Here is a 19,708-nt window from a genome sequence, read left to right as displayed (position 1 = left end):
GAAGTGTCTGGGAGCTGGGTGGAGACAATTTGGGTACTTGAGGAGTAGAAACGAATTGGACTGACAAGTGGAGCAGCCACTTGGGCCCGATGTTGGCCGTGGCAGTCGACAAACATCTGTTGTTCCTGTCTGTTCAGCACCAGATTCCCCTTTGGGGAACTACTTCTCTACTACTCCAATCGTGTGGTTGGGCGGGAGCTCTTAATCACAGCTCCTTATCCAATCCCCTGGCCACAGGGGTAGGCATATGATCTAGCTCACCCAATCACAGCACAGCATTCATCTAGTTCCAGTGATAGGTCCAGGCCTGGGTCTGTGCTCAGGGCTTGGTGGGTAGGGCCATCTCATCTGTGATAAGGGGTGGGTAGGGCCATCTCATCTGTGATAAGGGGTACCGCTTATTTTGTTGTGGAGTTTGTGGGACAAGAAATGGGCTGCCGGGGGCATTCTTTCACCACCTAGAGTAAGGCCTGTTCTTTCTGTAGGAGAGAACAGAGCCTAACCGGAGCTAGCAGAAATGGAAAGTAAGGGGTTTATCAAGGCTCCAGTTCCGGTTCCTGAGTTCTCCAGAGCGGCCCTAGTTCTTGCATTTGGAATTTCAATTCCGTTGCCTTCCACAGTTCCATTATGCAGGGTATGAAGAGGATGAAATGTCAACCTTCCCACAGGGTCATCTGAATTTCCGTTTCTGGATAAATTAGTTAAGGTAAAGCTGGTTGCTCTAGCAAATTCGTTCTCAGTGGGGTGATACAGTTATTTCTTTCCATGTCAGAGTCAAATGGAGTGACTAGTTAGGTGGGCTTCCGTGTGTTCATTCCGGGAGACAGGCTCCTCCCTTATTAGGGCGCCGCCCTCCTTTAGGCTGGGGCTATGGGAAGTTTCCAAGAGCTGCACAGACCATCTAAAACGATTCAAAGCACCTGAGGGGAGGCTGTGGTGGGAGGTTTTCAGGGGCCAGGTTGAGTGGTGCCACATGGCCATCCAACCCACATCCCACTGGCCAGAAGTTGATCGCAAGAACTCACCTAACAACAAAGACTTCTGGAAAATGTAGTCTAGCTGTGTGATGAGTAAGAGACAGGTTCAGATGGCAGTCTTTCCTCACTATTCTCTACTCACTGGTTGTAAATCCTCTACTTCTGCCTCAGCCAGGGATGTCACTTACAATACCAAAACCCAAAGGCACTGCCCCCGAGTTGGATCCGACTCATAGCGACCCCTTGGGTTTCCAAGGCGCTATCACTACAGAAGTAGATTGCCCAACCTTCCTTCCGAGGAGTGGCTGGTGGGTTTGAACTGTCAGCCTTCTGGTTAGCAGTCAGATGCCTTAGGCACTTACAATACCAGTTGCTGTCAATTTGAATCTAACTCACGGCAACTTCATGTGTGTCAGAGTAGAACTGTGTCATAGGTCTTTCAGTCGTTGACTTCCTGGAAGCAGATAGCCACATCTTTCTTCCAAGGTACCTCTGAGTGGACCTGACCAACCCTGTGGTTAGCTGAGCACGGTAACCATGTGTACCCCCAGAGATTCCTCATTTACAGTGGGGTGTTGCAGTAATGCAGTTGAGAGATGACAGCAGCCTTTACTGGGGAGAGTGTCCATATATCCAGGTTTGCCTAAAAGACAAAAAGTTTCCCAGTTTGGATGATAGATCATCTAGTTACCCTAATGTGAAGGGGCTGGCTGTGCACATGAGGGAAGAGCGCATCAGGCTGTGTTAACTGTTGCCATGGAGTCGATTCTGACTCCTAGCGAGTCCATGTGCTAAGAGCAGAACTGCTCTCTAGGGTTCTCTTGGCTGGCATCTTTACAGAAGCAGACTGCTGGGCTCTTCTGTGGAGCCACTGGGTGGGTTCGAACCACCAAACATTAGGTTAGCAGCTCGTCGTAAATCTAAGATGCACAATGTTGCTGAAAAGAAGCCATACGGCCACTGTTCCATAAAGACAGATTTTTTATTATTTTAAAATTCTGCATCTGAAAACACAGTATGACAGAAAGCATGTATGTACACCTGCAGTGTTTTTGGTATGATACAGTATTTAATACATCCAATGTTTTCCGCAAAAATTTTGCTTTGTCAGACAGAAACAAACTCCCCTAGACAAAAAAATACAGCTAAGGCACAATTTTGTTGTGGTGGTTTTTCTGCTAAATGAAAAGACAGAAAAGGTGCAAAAATGGGCGGGTAGTGCAATATTTCTGAGAGTCACATTCTACCATGAGGAAAAGCATTCGGATGACTGGAACTTTTGATGACTGGTCAATTTCAGATAATTCAATCTCTCTTAAAATTCTCCTTTAAATAAATAGCAAAATATCTACATCTTTCAGTGTGTGCCATTTGAATTTTCTCTCTTTTTAAAACTTTATTTACAGATTCTTTTCTTTTTTAAAAAGTCAATACATTACAAAATATTTCTGTACAGTTTTATGCATATTATGAACTATAACAAAATAGTTATTTCTCAAAACTATACCACATGTCTGAAAAAAAATGAAGGGGACGGTAATAACTTATCGTGAGGCCTCTAAAACCCAAATGAACAATATCGACAACATATTAAAAAATAAAAAAATGCTAAAAGGACTACAAAGACGATTGCGCTCGATTCCAGTGAATTTCTTATGAAAACCCTGGGGTTGTCTTTGGCTTCCATCCGCAGGGGCATGATGGAAGGAGAAGGAATGGGAGGGAAGGCTGATCCCTTTGAGAACACTACCCATCTGCTGGGAACACCTAACACGATCCCTTTCCAGCCAGAAAGGACAAAGAGATAAGCTGAGAAACCCTCCTGACTTACCCTTGAATGAAGTACAGAAAGTCACAAGGCTTTGAGGGGTTGGGAGTCCCTGTTAGCACTCAGCTGGTAATTAGGCCAGCCCGTTACAGCTGCAATATGCTCTACCCCAGGGCTTTAGGAGTTGGCTAAGGGTTTGATGAGGGCCCAAAGCCTTCATTTTGCCCATAGGAAAAATAGAGCATTTTTTCTTTTTTCCTGAAAGGTGACACTTGTAAGCCACTTCTTTGCATCTGCAAACTGCAGACTGGCAGCCCCTCGCTTAGGAGAGGTCACACACGCTTTGAGATGGCGTTTTCTTCTGGGATGTTGGTGGGAATCTGAGGGAGGATGTCAGCTTCCAAAAATAACTTTAAGGCCACATTTCAAAAAGGAGGAACCTAAGGCTTTTTTTTTTAGGGGGACGGGGGTGTGTGTGGGGAAGCAAGGCAGAGGAACATGAGGAGTGGAGAAGCCAGGATTAGGGAAGCGAGGAGCACAGGCAGCTTTCCTGCAGTGTCCATGGGCGGAGGCAGCTGGAGAATTCCCAGCTAAGGGGACGGGGGGCTTGGCAAGAGCTAAACCAAAGACAACTTGAGGCAGAGATGCAGGAGACGCAGGAAAGCCCTCATCAGTCTTAAGAGGGTCTGATACAGTATCTTGTATGCAAGGTTAAGAACAAAACAAACCTAAGACATAGACAGAGACAGGCAGAGAGAGAGAGGATTTGCATAGATTGTACATTCTGCTCAGGGAGATCCTGGACACCTTTATCCCCACCTCCCCCAGATAAACTCAGCAGACACAGTGAGGTAGCGCCTGTGGTAGGACCTATGGGCAAAATAACGAGGCAGAAGCAAAGAGGACGTAACTGGCTAAGGCATTCTGTGGGCAAGCACAGCTCCAGCATGGTTTCCAGAGGCGTGGCAAGATGGCCGCCCATGCACAGGATCTCGAGAGCTGGGCTGCTTTACACACCAACACCCTACTCTTGGACCCTGTCTTTGCCCTCTCTTGCTGGATGGAATTCCAGAAGGTGTGGATCCCTACCTAAAGGACAGCAGCTGAAGTCTTTAAATCCTATTTTTCTTCTATTCTGGAAAGGTATCTTGGGACCAAGAGAATGGAACAAGCCAGTCCTCACAGGATGCTTCTTCCCTGGGTTATCTTTGGGGTGGGGGTGGGGTGGGGGCAGGAATAATGGAAAGAGAGTCTCATTCCCTTCAGAGTTCAATGTGAGCTGTTGTTGTTACCCTTTCCCAATGCTGGCTTTTCCCACCCTCCACCAGGGCAATGCCGACACTCATTTGAAATCACCCCCAGAAAGTAGAGGTTGTTGGCAGTGCACAGGCTGAACTGTGGAATTCCTCCTCCCCACCCCACCCCCACTCTGTTAAATAGAATAAAAAAGCCAACACTTAAAAAAAAAAAAAAATCAAGAGACCTCCTGTAACAATCTGGGATTTCTGGCTTCCTTAAGAAACTGGAAGATTCTCCTACCCTGTGCCTGCATTCTTACATGCAAAGACAGGCTGGAACAGCAGCTGCCTTTTTGGGATGGGTTTTGTGTTTGTCAGCATGCCACAGTCTCCACCACTCCCTTTTGTCCAACCCGCTTCACTCATCTTTATTAGTGTTCTGGACCCTACAGGCATCCGGGAACCCTACCAAAGAGTGTGACTTTGACCTGGGAGCTATCCTTGCTGTCTTTTAAAGCCTAGAGTGCTGACAGCTGTTTTGAGTATCCCCTCCTTCATGCTGCTGGTGAGCTTGTGTCATGAAGCCTCAGTGAACTTGGTTGTGAAAGGGATCTTAGCTCAAGCCCTACACTTGACCACTGTTGTCTTCTCTACACCTTCTTGGTTGCAAGAGGAAAGTTTCAGCCAGGCTGCCAGTTGGTATCTGCAAACTAGAGAACCAGAAGGAAGCATGGTCCTCACAGCCCAGGCATGTGCCACAAGGAGCTGCAACTGACGTCTTTCCTGGGCCTTGCGTGGTCTCGCTCATCCTTTCTAAAGACTAGTTACATTTTCGAAGTTAAACCAACAATGGGGATAAGTAACTCCAATCAGAATGAGTGTTTTTCTAAAGGCAAGAACTGGTGCACTTTTTAAAACATGGGGACACTGGGAATTGCTTGATTTCTCCTTGGAGATGTGCAGGCTTACCCACAGCAAAGGGAAGTGGGGTTTTGGAAGCTGTTGGCTCCCTGAGCTTGCCTTCTGCCTGCATGTTACTGGGGTGAGTGGGAAGCTGTACAGAGTGCCACAGCCATGCGATACTTCCTTCTACCCCCAAACCCAAGTCCCACTTCTAAGTCTTCCTAAGTCCCCAGGGCCTTGGCTGGTAACTCAGCCCATGGTTGCTATGCCCTCAAAGACTGTCATAGGGTTTCCAGAGTTTTTGAAATCCTCATGCAGCCATAGTTCAACCACCTGACTAGAGGTCCTCCAATACACACATCATTCTCAGGCAAGGAGAGACACGAATTAAACTACTTTTCCTGAGAAAACATCACCCTTTTACAAACCATCCTGGCCTTGCTTTGCAATTCTCCGTTTTCATCAAATGTATTCTCTGGTCCAAAATCAGAGGGGACAAAAAACCAACCAACCAACCCACCCTGTATAATGGCTCAGCTCCCCAAATTAGTTTTGGGTGAAAGAGGTGTAAACCTGGAGGGGTGAGGTGTTGTCCCCAGAGTAAGCCAGGCCTGCTGCTTCTCCACTTGTTCCAGGACGGAGCACAAGTCACAATGACAGTGGCTGCAAGATGGGAAATGTCTAGGTGTCTGCAGGTTCACACTGCAGGGACATGGCAGGGCAGAGCCTCCAAGGCCACTTTAAAGAACTGGGGAAAACAGACAGAGGGTAGGAGGGTGCAGTCCCCAAGCTTCGACAGGCTGGATGCCAGGGACACTTGTGTGGAAGCAAAGGGTTGGGGCACTGAGAGAATGAGGCACAGGGCTCCTGCTTCCAGAATTTGTAAAAGCATCCCCAAATCACATGGGCCTTCCAAGAAGTCCAGTTTGAGTCCTTCGGAACCACTGTGGATGATGGCTGTCTCCTGGGCTCTTCTGGTCTGTCTGACCACTCTTTTCCTAAGATGGACTTCCATTTCCTCCTGGGCTAGGGAAGAGCATATTCCCCTCTGCCATCTTGCCACATGACATCCATGGTTACACTGGCCATAGGAAGTGGGCAGTACAGGCAGCAGGATACCAGCCCTCTCCACCCACATCTTCATCTGTCATGCCAAACCCCTCTACCTGGCGCAGGGTTGGCGGGGGGGGGGGTGGCTCAGGAAATCCAAGACCCCCAGAATCAGAAGCACAGATGAGGCTAACACTGCGATAAGGAAAAACAAGGCTCTGACGTTTGCAAAAGGCAGAACCACTTGAAGATGGGATGATGCTGGCGAGGCTTTACCTCGTGGTGTCCAACTCCCCTGCTCTACTCTGAGGACAAGGAGAATGCAGGGCAGACACAGAGAGATAGAAACTGAGAGACAAAGAGAGGGAGAGAGAGAGAGACACTAGGGGGTGGGGGAAAGGGGAAGAGGAAGCCAAAAGGATGGGGAAGGGGGCCTTTTGTGAATAAAGGCAGCTTTAGTTAGTAAGAGAACATAATTGACAAGCTGCAAAATCAGCACCTACTAATTAGTCATGGACTAAAACATATAAATAATAAATATCTAAAGTGTCCCTTCTCTGTATCCTCTCGCCCACAGGACATCCTGCCTTGCTGGGGGTGGGAATGGGGGAATAACACAGCTGACAGCTGGCCCTCAAGTCTATAGCAAACCATGGTACCTTCAAACCAATACTGGAGAAATACAAGGACTAGCTGTTCATGGTAAGGGCATTTTACAACCTGGGGCATGGCTTTCCAAGGGGATTTTGTCCTTTGAGGGAAGATGGGATTGGAAGGGGAAGAGGAACCTTCAGAGAGGGGCTGTCCAGTCTTAGCAGGGTGGCCCTCAAAGGGGCATGAGGCAAGGACACCCTTCAGATTTCTAGTAACTCAAGCCATTTGAATAACACTAGTTTTTAAGCAACTAGACACTCAACCTTCCCACTTTTATTCTATTTGCCAGATGGGCCTGTTGGCACCTCAGATAAGGAAGGCTGTGAATTTTAAAGCCAAATCTGAAATGCTTTTTCCTCCATGTGAAGAGTCTGGTCCATGCATTTTGGTCACTCCCAGCAGCACCGTGTGTGTGACTCACAAAGGTTTGAAGGCCTGACCTCAGACAGAAGGGCTCGGGCGGGTGACTGGTATTGCTGTGTTGTCCAGTTCGGAAGTTTGCTTCAACACTTTCTTGTGAGCTCTGTGGTCACGGGCACCCAAGGTCCCCATTTTCAAGGAACAAAGGGGTCATAGTCATGGTCTTCTGGCCCCCGAATAGGTACAGGACTTCATGTTCATGCCCTCATGTACCATCACCTCTCTGCTACCTCATGGGGCGGCTGTGAGGTGTCCCCAGATATGTAGCCTGGAACACTGGACAGATGGCAGCCATGCTTTTGGGTGACCTTGGCCATGCCACTCCAAGGAGCTGTTCTGTCCATCTAGTTACAAAGGAGGCAGGCTCAACCGGAAGAGGGCTGGGTGGAGACTTAGGACCTTTCCCAGCCTGCTGCCTCATGGAGGGAGGGCACGTGACTGTGACTTTCAGTGACCTGTTACTTCAGGGCTGGCACAAGGATTTCCCAGCCAAGAGCAGCAGGGAGATGAGCCAAAGGGTGAGGTTGGAGGTCAAACCCATGGTTTGGGCAGTGCATCTCAAAATGGGTTTTGCAGAGCCCTTGGGTTCTGAAGAGGTACCTTTGGAGATGCCCTCAGCAAAGGGATTGCCCAGGAGGCTGAGTTTGAGAAGAACTTCACACTTGCTGCTTTAACTAGAGCAGCATGGGGTTCATCTGCACCTTGAACTTCACTCAAGACTGCGCTTAATACACAGAGTTCAGCTGCTCAAAACAAAGGTGTGAAAATTGCTTGTCTGGGGGCTGAGCCACTGAGGGGGATGAAAAGGAGCCTGTAGGACTTGAGGATTGACCAGAAAAGCTGAGACCCCCATGGCGCCTGGAATGAGCAATCCTACTCCCAGAAGCCATTCTACTAAACACAGGCTGTTGGAGATCCTACTTTGGCCTCCAAACCTGCCTTCTCCATCATTCTATGGCCAGGAGTGCTCCTTGCACAAAAGGCACCCCCTGGGGAGGGGCCCAGGGTTCGGGCCCTGCCGGCCCTCTGGCTGCTTTCCCTTTGAGACCCCGCCGTGGCCCGCTGTGCCCAGTGCTACCTAAGGCGGCCATCGGGTTTGACAGCCCCCAGCTGCGACTTGGGGTCTGGGCTGAAGGAGCTCCAGGCCGTCTGGCTGCAGGCCTGCATTACAGGGCAGGCGGTGGGGCCAGTGGTGCAGATGTCCATGGCTGTCCACATGTTGCCCACCAGCGAGTCCAGCCAGCCCTCCAGCACCGCGCCCGTGGAGGCTGCGTGGCGCCGGGCCTGCTCCACCTGTGCCGGGCTGATGGGCAGGCTGAGCACGGGGTTCAGGCTCTGGAAGTTCTGCTCCATGTAGGCGCCGTGCAGGGGCCCGCTGTGCAGCTTCAGCGCCTCCTCTGAAAGCCAATGGAACAAGAGATGGTAAGAGCTGCGGTCTGTGCACCTCCTCTGTGCCTGGTGCCACGCTGGGCACCGCACATCATCTCATCTAATTCATCTTTTAGCAGACGCATTTTACAGGCGAGGAGACTGAGCCCACGAGAACATTCCTTCAACAGGGCATCTGTTCAAAACGTTCCGTGGAACACCGTCAGTGTTCAAGATGGCTGTTTTTCGTTCAAGAAATATTCTTAAGCACTTACTTTGTGCAGGGCATTCATTCAGCACAGATTTACTGAACATCTACTGTCTGCAAGGCAATTATTCATTTATTCATTTGATATCTATTTATTGTTGTCAATGTTAGCTGCCAGAGTCAGGCCCCTGACTCACAGCGACTGCATTTGTACAGAGTACAACTGCTCCCTAGAATTTTCTTGGCAATCTTTATGGTAGCAGTCTGCCAGGTTTTCCTTCTACAGAGACAAGGGATAGTGCCACACCCAGGCTCCTAACTATTCAATAGAAGTCTTTTTTCTTTTTTTTTTAGCCTTCTATTGGTATCACTACTTCTATTGGTATCTATTGCCTGTTGTTGTTATGTGTCAAGTCGACCTGACTCAGAGCGACCCCTCCTTGGGTTTCCGAGGCAGTATCACTACGGAAGTAGATTGCTCAACCTTTCTTCTGAGGAGTGGCTGCTGGGTTTGAACTGCCAACCTTCTGGTTAGCAGTCAAGTGCCTTAGGCACTACGCTACCAGAGCTCCTAAGGTTGGGCAATCTACTTCTGTAGTGATACCGCTTTGGAAACTCAAGGAGGGGTCGCTATGAGTCAGAGACAACGCGATGGCACATAACAACAACAACAACATTGTGATTTGAGTGGAAGTTCACAGAGCAAATTGGTTTTCCATTCAACAATTCATACACATTTTGTTTCATGACACTGACTGCAATCCCCACAGCGAAACAGCTCTCTTCCCACTTCCTCCCTGTGTTTTCCGTTTTCATTTGTCCTTCTTTCCTATGCTTTTGGCCTTCTGAGCTTTATCCCTGGGCAGAAGCTGCTCTTTTGATTTCCTTTGGCCAGTTGTTCTAAGGAGTGCGTACCCTTCTAGTGTTAATTGTTCACCTTATCAGCCTATCTGTTGTTAGGCTGAAAATTCACTTCTGACTTCAATTGAAACTCCCAGTGCCTCAGCTTCCTCATCAATAAAATGGGCAGAGTACCTACTTCATAGTTTTGTTTATGAGGACTAAATAGGCCCATCTGTATAAAATGCTTAAAAAGGTATGTACATATACCAAGTACTCAGAAAAGTTTAGCTAAGACTACGATTGTTGCTGTTATTAGTCCGTAATACAACCATGTGTGCATATACACAACACTACACACACAACGACAAAACAAAATAAAACAAGAACGCGAGGGTTGGCTGTACCATCTCCATTCTGTAAATGAAGAAACGGAGGCAGCTGTAGTGAGAGGCAGATCTGGGGGCCAGACCCGGCCTGACCGACTCCGAAGCCAGTGCTTATCACATGGGCATTTCACTGCAGGCCCATCACCAGCTGGAAGCTAAAACAATGATTTTGTGGCGTCTGGCAGACAGCCTTTTGAAGACTTGGTTTCCCACCTAGGAAACTAGGATACCCATCCTTGCACCAATTAAACACGTAGGGCCGGCAAGGGACACAAATAGAGGAACAGAAGTTCACGTGCTTTGAGAACAGTAAAGTGAGGTAAACATGAGCGGGGCAGTTCCTACAACAACAGAAGTTCACATGCTTTGTGTGCTTTGTGAATGGTAAAGTGAGGTAAAACATGAGTGGGGCTGTTTCTACTTCCCAGGGTTGAAGAGGGGCAAACAGAAACTGGAGGAGGATGAGCCGAAGGAAAGAAGCTAGAAGTTTCGATTTTGAATAAGTTGCCACTAATTGCTTCTTTCATTACAAAATATAAAAATGTATTTTTTAGAAAGGGCTAATCAGTGATTGTGATGAGCTGGTATACAGTCAAAACAGCTAGGAAGAAACCTTCTGAGACCAGGCAGTATTCAGAAGGAAATGCTTCCTGTTTTCTTGTTGGCAGCTGTCGCCACCAATGGCAGCAAGGTGACGTGGATTTACTCCCCGCCCCCAGGGAACTGGCAAGTGATTTTCTTCTAATTTGTGTGGGCTTAAACGGGGCAGAGGGAGGAAGACAGATATAAACCCGCCTTTCTAAAAGTAAAGAGAATATTGTCTAAAAGTAAAGAGAATACTGTCTGAATTCAAACTCTGCCTTGACTAAAACACACAAGAGAGTAACTTCCTCAGTGTCCGAAGCTCCTGAAAGCTGAGGGGCTGGGCTCTATGGGGGTGGGGAGGAGGATAGGTGGGAGAAAGAACCCACGTTCTGAGCATGTATTGTGTCTTGCTATAATTTAGCAAAGCTTCTTTCTTTCAAGGTAATCAGGAGCCACTGTGCTTATCCATCAATCAGGCTGAAGCCCGGCTCTCCCTGGACCAGCAGACGGGCTGGACAGCTCCATCACCGCCTGCAGGAGATCAGAGCCTGCTGATTGGATGACAGCGGGTTGGGTTGGGTTTGGTCCCTCCATGCCTCCATATGCAGGACAGTAGGAGATGCCAGAGCAATAAAGAGGCTGCAGGCTGACAAAAGGCAAGGAATTTAAAGCAAAAGGAGCAGCTAACAAAAAACCAAAACCCAACTCATAGCGGCCCGCCTGGAGTTTCTGAGGTGGTATCACTACAAAAGGAGATTGCCCAACCTTCCTTCCGAGGAGTGGCTGGTGAGTTTGAACCGCCAGCCTTTTGGTTAGCAGTCAAATGCCTTAGGCACTACACCACCAGAACACGGGGAACCAAATGTTTTGGTGGATGCAAAAAACCTTTATGAAAAATGAGGTTAATGTGGGAAATGCTATTAAAGCCTAAGTGTGCAATGCTTGCCTCTGTAATTAAATTTGCCTCAATTCCACCTCATCAGATTTCTTGAGATTACCAGGGATGCATCAATAGCAAATTACTCTTGATGAATCATTTCACAAATTGCATTGCTCCCACCTTCATGTTCTCTGTCACTGGAACATCGTTAACAAATGCAATTACTGACAAAAGGGGGGTTGCTCTGAGTGGGAGAGAGTGACCCCTCACTTGTGCAGTCTTTGGGGGAAGAGCCCTGCCTTTCTCAGAAACTCCAGAAAGAAAGCAGAAAATTCAGGGCCTGGTGAATGACCCAGCTGTCTTACTGGGGTGGGCGGGGAGAGTGGACTCAGGACCACTTCTTTCTATCCATCCCTCTATCTTCTGTCTGTCTATTGATCTAACCACCCATCCATCATCTGTCGCTCTATTATCTACCTAAGGTGCCTAAAGCATAGAGATAGGTGCTACATCCCCCCTTCTCACATCTATATTAAAAGTCCTTGGGTGGTGCAGATGATTAAGCGCTCAACCACTAAACTCAAAGGTTGACATTTTGAACCCACTCACAGGTCCCTTGGAAGAAAGCCTGATGATCTGGTGATATGACCTCCAAAAGGTCACAGCCTTGAAAACTCTATGGAGCAGTTCTCTTCTTTAACACCTGGGGTCACGATGAGTTGGAACTGATTTGACAGCAGCTCAAAACAACCTCCATATCTGGCTTTGGAAATCCTTACAGACACAAAGGCATGAGGGTCTAAATGGGCGAGTGGAGAGATGGTCGAGGACCCCAAGTAGATGGGCTTTGGCCCAGGCAGTTTTGGAAAGACCATGTTTTGCCTGGTCCAGAGGGGAACACTACCCCCACCCCCATCTGTCCATGTATTGTATTGTGGTGTTTTGGGCATTGCTATGATTCTGGAATCACTTTACTGATGAAAATCAAAGACTATAGCTTTCAGTGTGGAGTACACCTCAACATAAAGAAAACAAAAATCTTCACAACTGGACCAATAAGCAACATCATGATAAACAGGAAAAAGATAAAGCTGTCAAAGATTTCATTTTACTTGCAACCGCAATAAATGTCCATGGAAGCCAGCAATCAAGAAATCAATGTATTACATTGGGCAAATCTGCTGTAAAAGACATCTTTAAAGTTTTAAGAAGCAAAGAAGTCACTTTGAGGACTAAGGTGCTCTTAAGCCATGGCATTTTCAATCACCTCATATGCATGCAAAAGCTGGACAGTGAATAAGGAAGACCGAAGAAGAATTGATGCTTCTGAATTATGGTGTTAACAAAGAATACTGAATACACTGTGGACTGCCAGAAGAATGAATAATCTGTCTTGGAAGAAATATAGTCAGTATGGCCCTTAGAAGCAAGGAAACTTTTTCTCATGTACTTTGGACATGTTGTCAAGAGGGACCAGTCCCTGGAGAAGGATGTCATGCTTTGTAAAGTAGGTCAGCAGAAAAGAGGAAGACCCTCAATGAGATGGTGACACAGTGGCTGCAACAATGGGCTCAAACATAGCAACAGCGAGGATGATGCAGGACCGGGGAGTGTTTCGTTCTGTTGTACGCAGGGTTGGTATGAATTGGAACCAACTTGATGGCGCCTAACAGCAACATGATGCTGGAAGCTATGCCAACTGTATTTCAAATACCAGGGTCATTCATGGTGGACAGGTTTCAGCAGAGCTTTTGGACTAAGACCAGGAAGAAAGCCCTGGTGATCTACTTTTGAAACTTAGCCAGTTACAGCCTTATGGATCACGACAGAACATTATCTGATGTGCTTGATTTGGACACATCATTAGGAGGGAACAACTGCTGGGAGACCCTCAGTGAGAAGGATAGGCACAGTAGTCACAGCAGTGGACTTGAACCTGCCAGTGATCATGACGATGAAGCAGGACCAGTCAGCACTTTGTTTTATTGCACATAAGGTTGCCATGCTTCAGAGTCAACTCAATAGCAGCTATCTTGCCGTCCACCCATCTATCAGGGAACAGAGGGGACAAGGTCACAGTTTAAGAAAACATGACATCTATATACTCCTGCTTGTTCAACATACAAATTTAATAGGAAATTGCCAATTCAGACCAAGCCTCCATTTTGAGGACTGGAGGCTCCCCTATATACATGCACCCCACTCCTTGCATCACTGGTTAAATGACACCCAACCCACAACTCTTTTTAGCTAACAGCATCTGTGATGAGTTTCTGGCTTATGAGTTTGTCATCTGTTACATGGAGATGAACTTCTTCAAATACTAGGGACTCAGACATCCTGTTTCTAGGAATCTACCTTATGGATGTACCTGCCACACACATATTGTTTTATGTTCAAGGATATTTTGGGTGGCATTATCTGTAACAACAACAATAAAGGAAGCTTCTTTGTCCACCAACAGGGTAACAGACTGTGGTCTCTGAACCAAGTGAAATACTATGCAGTTGGTAGCTTTTATATGCTAACTTGGGGGGTAAAAAAAGCAAGTTTTCACGTAAAATATATTATTCCATTTTTGAAAAACAATGTTTCTGTGATTGATGATGTGTGTTTATGTTACGCTTTAAAAACACTGGAAATCTCCAAAAGGATGTACAACAAACTGTTGACAGTTACCTCGGAGGTAACCTCAAAGGTAATTTGAGTGCAAAGGGAGACATTCCTCTTGATTAAAGGAGTAGGAGAGAAGGAAATACAAAAAGAAAGTAAACCCTATGGATGGAAAAAATTAAAGAAGAAACGGCAATGGGATTCAGACTTTCTGGAGCCATGGAAGCTGGATAAATTTCTAGAAATATTGCCCCGAGATCATCTTAAAACCTCAAACCAAAAATATCCCCCAAAGTCTTCTTAAAACCAAATTAATTAGTGAAGAATGTTTGCCTTCCGCACCATGTTCTATTTAAGAATTAACTTGTATGAGATCAAATCAACGACGGCACCTGAAAAGGTCAGACAGGAAGCTTAGAAGGTGTGAGTTTATGTCAGTGGGGGAGAAACAACTCAGCAAAGGAGGGTGAGAGTGGTCTCAGAACTTAAAGAATGCTACCAATGCCACACACTGTAATGTAGACATTGTTGAATTGATGCATGTTTGCTGTGCATATTTTCAACAAATTACTGACAAGAAAAGAAAAGGCAGGCACCTCAGGGGTCCTGCCTCCTTCTCCCTGCCTCCCATGTCCAATAAAAACCACTATCCTGAGCTTCCTGCTAATCATTCCCCTCATTCCTCATAGCTTTCTACTGATTCACAAATTCTGAAATAATATATGGTTGGTGTTCCCTGTTTTTGAACTTTAAATAAATGCACCATGATATATTATTTCTTCTGTGATATGCCCCCCTCACGATTATGTTTTAAAGACTCATTTAAGTTAACACACGAGGCTGTGTTGTATCACGTTCACTGCTGCCTGGTACGCCATCATCTGAATAGGTCACTAGATGGTTTATCCATTCAAATGTGGGAAATCTGGATTGTAGTCAGTTTTGTGTTACTATGAATGAGACTGCTGTGAATATTTCTGCCCAAATTCCTAGAGTATAAACCCAGGGGTGGAACTGCTGTGGGGTAGGACATGCGAATGTTGAATTACTCACTGCCTTTGAGTTGATCCCGACTCAGCGACCCCTTCTTGGGTTTCCAAGGCAGTATCTCCATGGAAGTAGATTCTCCAATCTTCCTTCCAAGGAGTGGCTGGTGGTTTGAACCTCCAGCCTTCTGGTTAGCAGTCAAATACCTTAGGTATTATGCCACCAGAGCTTCTTCAACTTTACTAACAAATGCTAAACTGTTTTCAAAACCAGTTATATCAACTGACCCTTCCACCAGCTGTGCGTGGCTACCCATTATTCCCCAACCCCACAAACCTACATTTTCCAATATGGAGGGGTGTCAAATGAAATGTCTTTTTGTTTACTTTTTTGTCTTTCTCATTATTAACAAGGCTGACTCATGTTCTCTTATTGGCTCATAGTAAGGAGCCCTGGTGGTATAATGAGTAAAGCATTTGGCTGCTACCCAGGCAATGGTTCTGACCCACCAGCTGCTCTGCAGGAAGAAGATGAGGAAATCCACTTCTGTAAAGATTTACAGCCTTGGAAACCCAATGGGGGTCACTATGAGTTGGAATTGACTCGATGGCAGTGGGTTTTAAGGATCTGTAAACATTTCCTGTAGAGTGCCAGACAGGAAATATTTTTGGCTTTGTGGGCTATGTGGTCTCCATCACAACTACTGAAAACATAAAGGAGTCCTAGAAAATATGTCAACAAATGGATATGAATGTCTTCCAAGAAAACTTTATTTAGGACATCAGATAGTGGGCTGGATTTGGCCTGTGGTCTGTAGCTTGCCAAGTTCCAATTAATAGGATTGTTTTATGTATCCTGACTACGAGCACTGTGTTTGAGGTGTAGCCAGTCTCACTCACTAGTATGTGGTTTGTCTTTTCAACTAGTGTATCATATTTTTGATGAATAGAATTTGCTAATTTTAATCATTATTGTTTTAAAAGGGGAACAATATTGCCTTCCCTGTCTTGTCTCAAATATGATCAATGGCTTCTGGAAGCCCAATAGAAGAGTTCCACCAGGTACCTAATAACAGACAGATGACATCACCTCTGTGTGCAGGTAGAAAACGAGACACTTCTTTATGGCCAATGAGTAGGAGAGAAAGTGCCGCGAGCAGGCAGCATGTTCCCCGGGGCAGCCTGCATTCTTCATCTGAGCATCACTGCCTGCAGTGGCCAAGGGACCGCAATGTCCCCAGGGATCTCCCCATAGGCGCTGGGAGTACTCACCCGGTTTGATGGGCTGCCTGTTTGAGAAAGTCAGCGGTGCAACAAGGAATTTGGTCTCTGCAACGGGTACCCAGTGGTGGAGGATTTTCACTGTCCACACCCCAGGCCTCAGGGGCAAGTTCAAAGGGGGCTTGTAGTGGGTGAATTCGGCAGTGGACTCAATCAAGATGTCGTAGGTGGCTGCGATGACATTGACGGGGTCTACCCAGATGACGGTCACTGTCACGTTGGGCCCCTTCCCCCATTTCTGCATGCCCACCGGCTCATCCATGGGCCCCAGGAGACCCCCAAAGTTGCGGAACAGTCGTTCCTTGGCATCCCAGTCAGTGCCGACCTGAAACGGAGAGGAAACCACTGGGAATGAACTTGGGCTAGGTCCCACACAGGCCTAAGTTTCTTCTTGTTAAGCCCCATACTCCCCACTTTACAGATGAGGAAACTGAGGCTCTGGTCCTAGCCTGGCATTATTACAAGTCCTATGGCTCTTTCATGAGCAATCTCTGGGTAGCATAAATGGTTAAGTACTTGGCTAATGGAAAGGTTGGTGGTTCAAATCCCCTCAGACTCACCTCAGAAGAGAGGTCTGATGATCTCCTTCTGAAAGATCACAACAATTGAGAACGTTACAGAACACAGATCTTCTCTGCACAGGGCTGCCATGAGTCTGAATCGATTTCATGGAAATTTTTGCGTTTTTTTTGGTCCTTTCACTAACTTTTGGGCCTTCTGAGTCTGGTACATAGTGTGCTTTAGAAAAATATGTGCCCAAATGAAATGTGCATCAATGAATGACTTGCGGCCATTACAAGGAAACACACTTTTGTGCCCAAGAAAGACAGCTTCACGTTGGGCTCTTGGCTTCCCCGAGTGTGTTCCCCACACTGGGGAACATCGTCCTGAACATGACTGAGCTGCAGGTTTCGGAACACATCTCTTATAATCAACAAGAGTCCCTCAGCACTGGCCATCACCAGACACCAGTTAAAACGGCTTTCTGAGGATGACCCAGGTCTGGCCTCCCAGTAACAGTCTGTGCTGGGTCCTAGGCACACGGGGAGGTGGCTGTACGCTGCAGCCTTCCTGGCAGCCAGCTGGGCATATGTGGCTTTGACCCATAGAATCTCTTCTTGGCTATCCCTCCTTCCTCAAAAACCCTCTGCAATTTATCTTCCACTCAGTAGCCAGAAAGACTTTATAAATAATGTCCCTTCACTGCTCAAAATCTTCATGGCTTCCTAGTGTGCTCAGCATCTGAGGGCGTCCCCTCACTGTAGCTCTGAGGCTGTACGTGAGCTGGCACCTGCCTCCCTCTACAACCGTCTCTTGCTCACAATGTGGCAGCCATGCTTACCTTCCTTCAGCCCCTCAAACTTACGGGGCTCACTTCTACTTCAGGGCTCTTGCACCATCTGCTATGCCTGGAATATTCTTTCCTCAACATTTTTGCACAGTAAGCCCCTTATCTCTGAGGCCTTCCCAGTCTTCCACTCACTGCCCTAGTCTGAAATGGCCCTTCAGTCACACACTGTCACACTCAGCTGGTTGATTTTCTTTGCACCAGGGCCGACAAGCACTACCTGAGAACTGCTTGATGATGGATTTATTTTCCTCTGTTCTCCTGTGTGAACGTGGGCCTGGTATGTTGTGCCCACCACTCTTTCTGCATGCCTAGAAGTGTGCTCAGCACACAGTAGGTGCTCACTCAACATCTGTCAAATGGATGAGCAAATGGCTTTATATAAAATGAATTAACTACGTAGATTCCTGATGCTAAGCTCTGACGCTATTTCAAACCAAATTAAATTAGAGGTCTTAGGCTCCCCCCCCCCCGGGGGTTAATTTCGTGTTTCAGGAGACACAGCATGGGAGCAGGCTGGAGGAAGATAATGAGTACAGATAAGGCTCACGCTGTCTCTGTGGTCTTTCCAGAGCCCACAGGCAGCGCTCATGTGTGCTTGCCATGGTCACGGCGTAGATGTGGGTGTAGGCATATCTGCGCCCTGAGAAGACCTCATATGCGCAGTGCAAACATGAGTTGATTTACTTTCTCGTTTACTTTCTCGTTGTTCTTGCCATAGGTCACTATGTCCGTTCTTTACCTAGGACACAGAGCAACACAGCTAATATTTACTGAGAGCTTACTGTGTGCCAGGCATAATGCTAAGCACTTGGATGCATCAATTGACTTAATATTCCCAGTCCTATTGAGGGGAGACCCTTGTCATCATCCTTAATGTACAGACAAGGAAACAGGTTCAGAGAAGTCAAGAACTTGCTCCAGGTGCCACAGCCAGTAAAGGGCAGAGCTAGGAACCCAGGAAGTCTGATCCTAGAGGTTACATTCTTATATGTTGCCTCCCATTCACTCTCACTCACTCACTCACTCACTCACTCACTTACCCACCCACCCACCAACCCAACACATGTGTACTGAGCACCTACAACCTGTCAGGGGCGCATATTTGCTTCCAGAGTTTTACTCAGACCAGAGCCTGAAAACTGGGGCTGCGGAGCTGTCCTATGGGTGGTGGAAACAGCTATTGCTCTGGCAATAGCATTTTTGCAGAAGCTTTCTGGGAAGAGAGAAGACCTGTGCAAAGGCCCTGAGGCTCCAGAATGAAGCTTCGTGTGCTCAAGGAGCAGCAGGCTTATGTGATCTGGGCACTTTCTGCCACTCTGGGGCCAGTAGGGGCTGCATTCTCCTGAGAGCCCCTGGGGCTTAGCACAGAGCCTGACACACGGGGAGGCGGGGGAATTCAAACACTATTATTGACAGAAGGACTCAGTCACTGAATGAGCAGGACTGAAGGGAGGCCTTAAAACTTGGGAGAGTTTTCTAAAGGCATCTGATCTTACTTCCCTATTGACAACCCTTTTCAGCTACTCCTCATTGGTCTGAAGTCCTGTCTCCTCACTCTGTCCTCTGAGACTTTTTTTGGTCTGGCTGTGGCTTTGCCTGCCCCTCTGTTAGCTCCAGGCTGCCTGGTCTCATTCTCAGTGGGTGCCGTGGATAAAGGGCCCTCTGGTGCCCTGCCCCTATGGCCATGCCCAGTCCTCTTCTGAACAGTCTGCCACCTCTCCCACCCTCCTTGGGCCAGCTCCTCCTTATCACCCAGAGTGAGCCCAGGTGAACGCTCTTCCTGGGAGTCACAGCCCATTAATTTAACTGCTGAAAATAGGTTGTATACCCATACAAAGTTGAATTGGCAAAATCTGTGTGACAGATACATTTACAACAGCAATAACAAAAAAGACAGCAGCTACTGAGGCTGCTTATGTACAGCCTAACACTTCAAGGGATTTATTTGTTTGGAGGTTTAGGGGTATGGCTTCATAGGGCATCCCAGTTAAGTAGTGTGATAGCATGTTCAGTACTTCTGTTCTACCTCTTAGTTCACTCCATATCGCCTAGAGTCTTAAAAAGCTTGCAAGAGGACACTCAAGGCACAAAACAATTGGTCTCTATTCCCTTGGAACAATAAAAGAAGAAGAAAGAGTTGGGAGGGTATGGAATGTATGGCTAATTGCCTCCAGGAACAACTGTCATCTTTGCCATG

General features: G+C 47.1%; 1 protein-coding gene across 1 annotated transcript in view; it reads right to left on the bottom strand.

Moving 5' to 3' along the window:
- Window positions 1–8,084: 8,084 nt before the first annotated feature.
- XYLT1 (xylosyltransferase 1) overlaps window positions 8,085–19,708 on the bottom strand; it is a 199,832-nt gene continuing 188,208 nt past the window's right edge. The window contains exons 9-10 of the mRNA XM_007950589.1: window positions 16,152–16,485; window positions 8,085–8,407 (exon numbers count right to left, since the gene is read on the bottom strand). Coding sequence (XP_007948780.1) covers window positions 8,085–8,407; window positions 16,152–16,485 — 657 coding nt within the window. The remainder of the gene's footprint in view (window positions 8,408–16,151; window positions 16,486–19,708) is intronic.

Source organism: Orycteropus afer, unplaced genomic scaffold (assembly GCF_000298275.1).
Source record: "Orycteropus afer afer isolate SDZICR_OR568_19922 unplaced genomic scaffold, OryAfe1.0 scaffold00281, whole genome shotgun sequence".
NCBI lineage: Eukaryota > Metazoa > Chordata > Mammalia > Tubulidentata > Orycteropodidae > Orycteropus > Orycteropus afer.
Note: the sequence above shows the minus strand (reverse complement) of the source record. Positions and strands in the feature narration are given on the sequence as shown.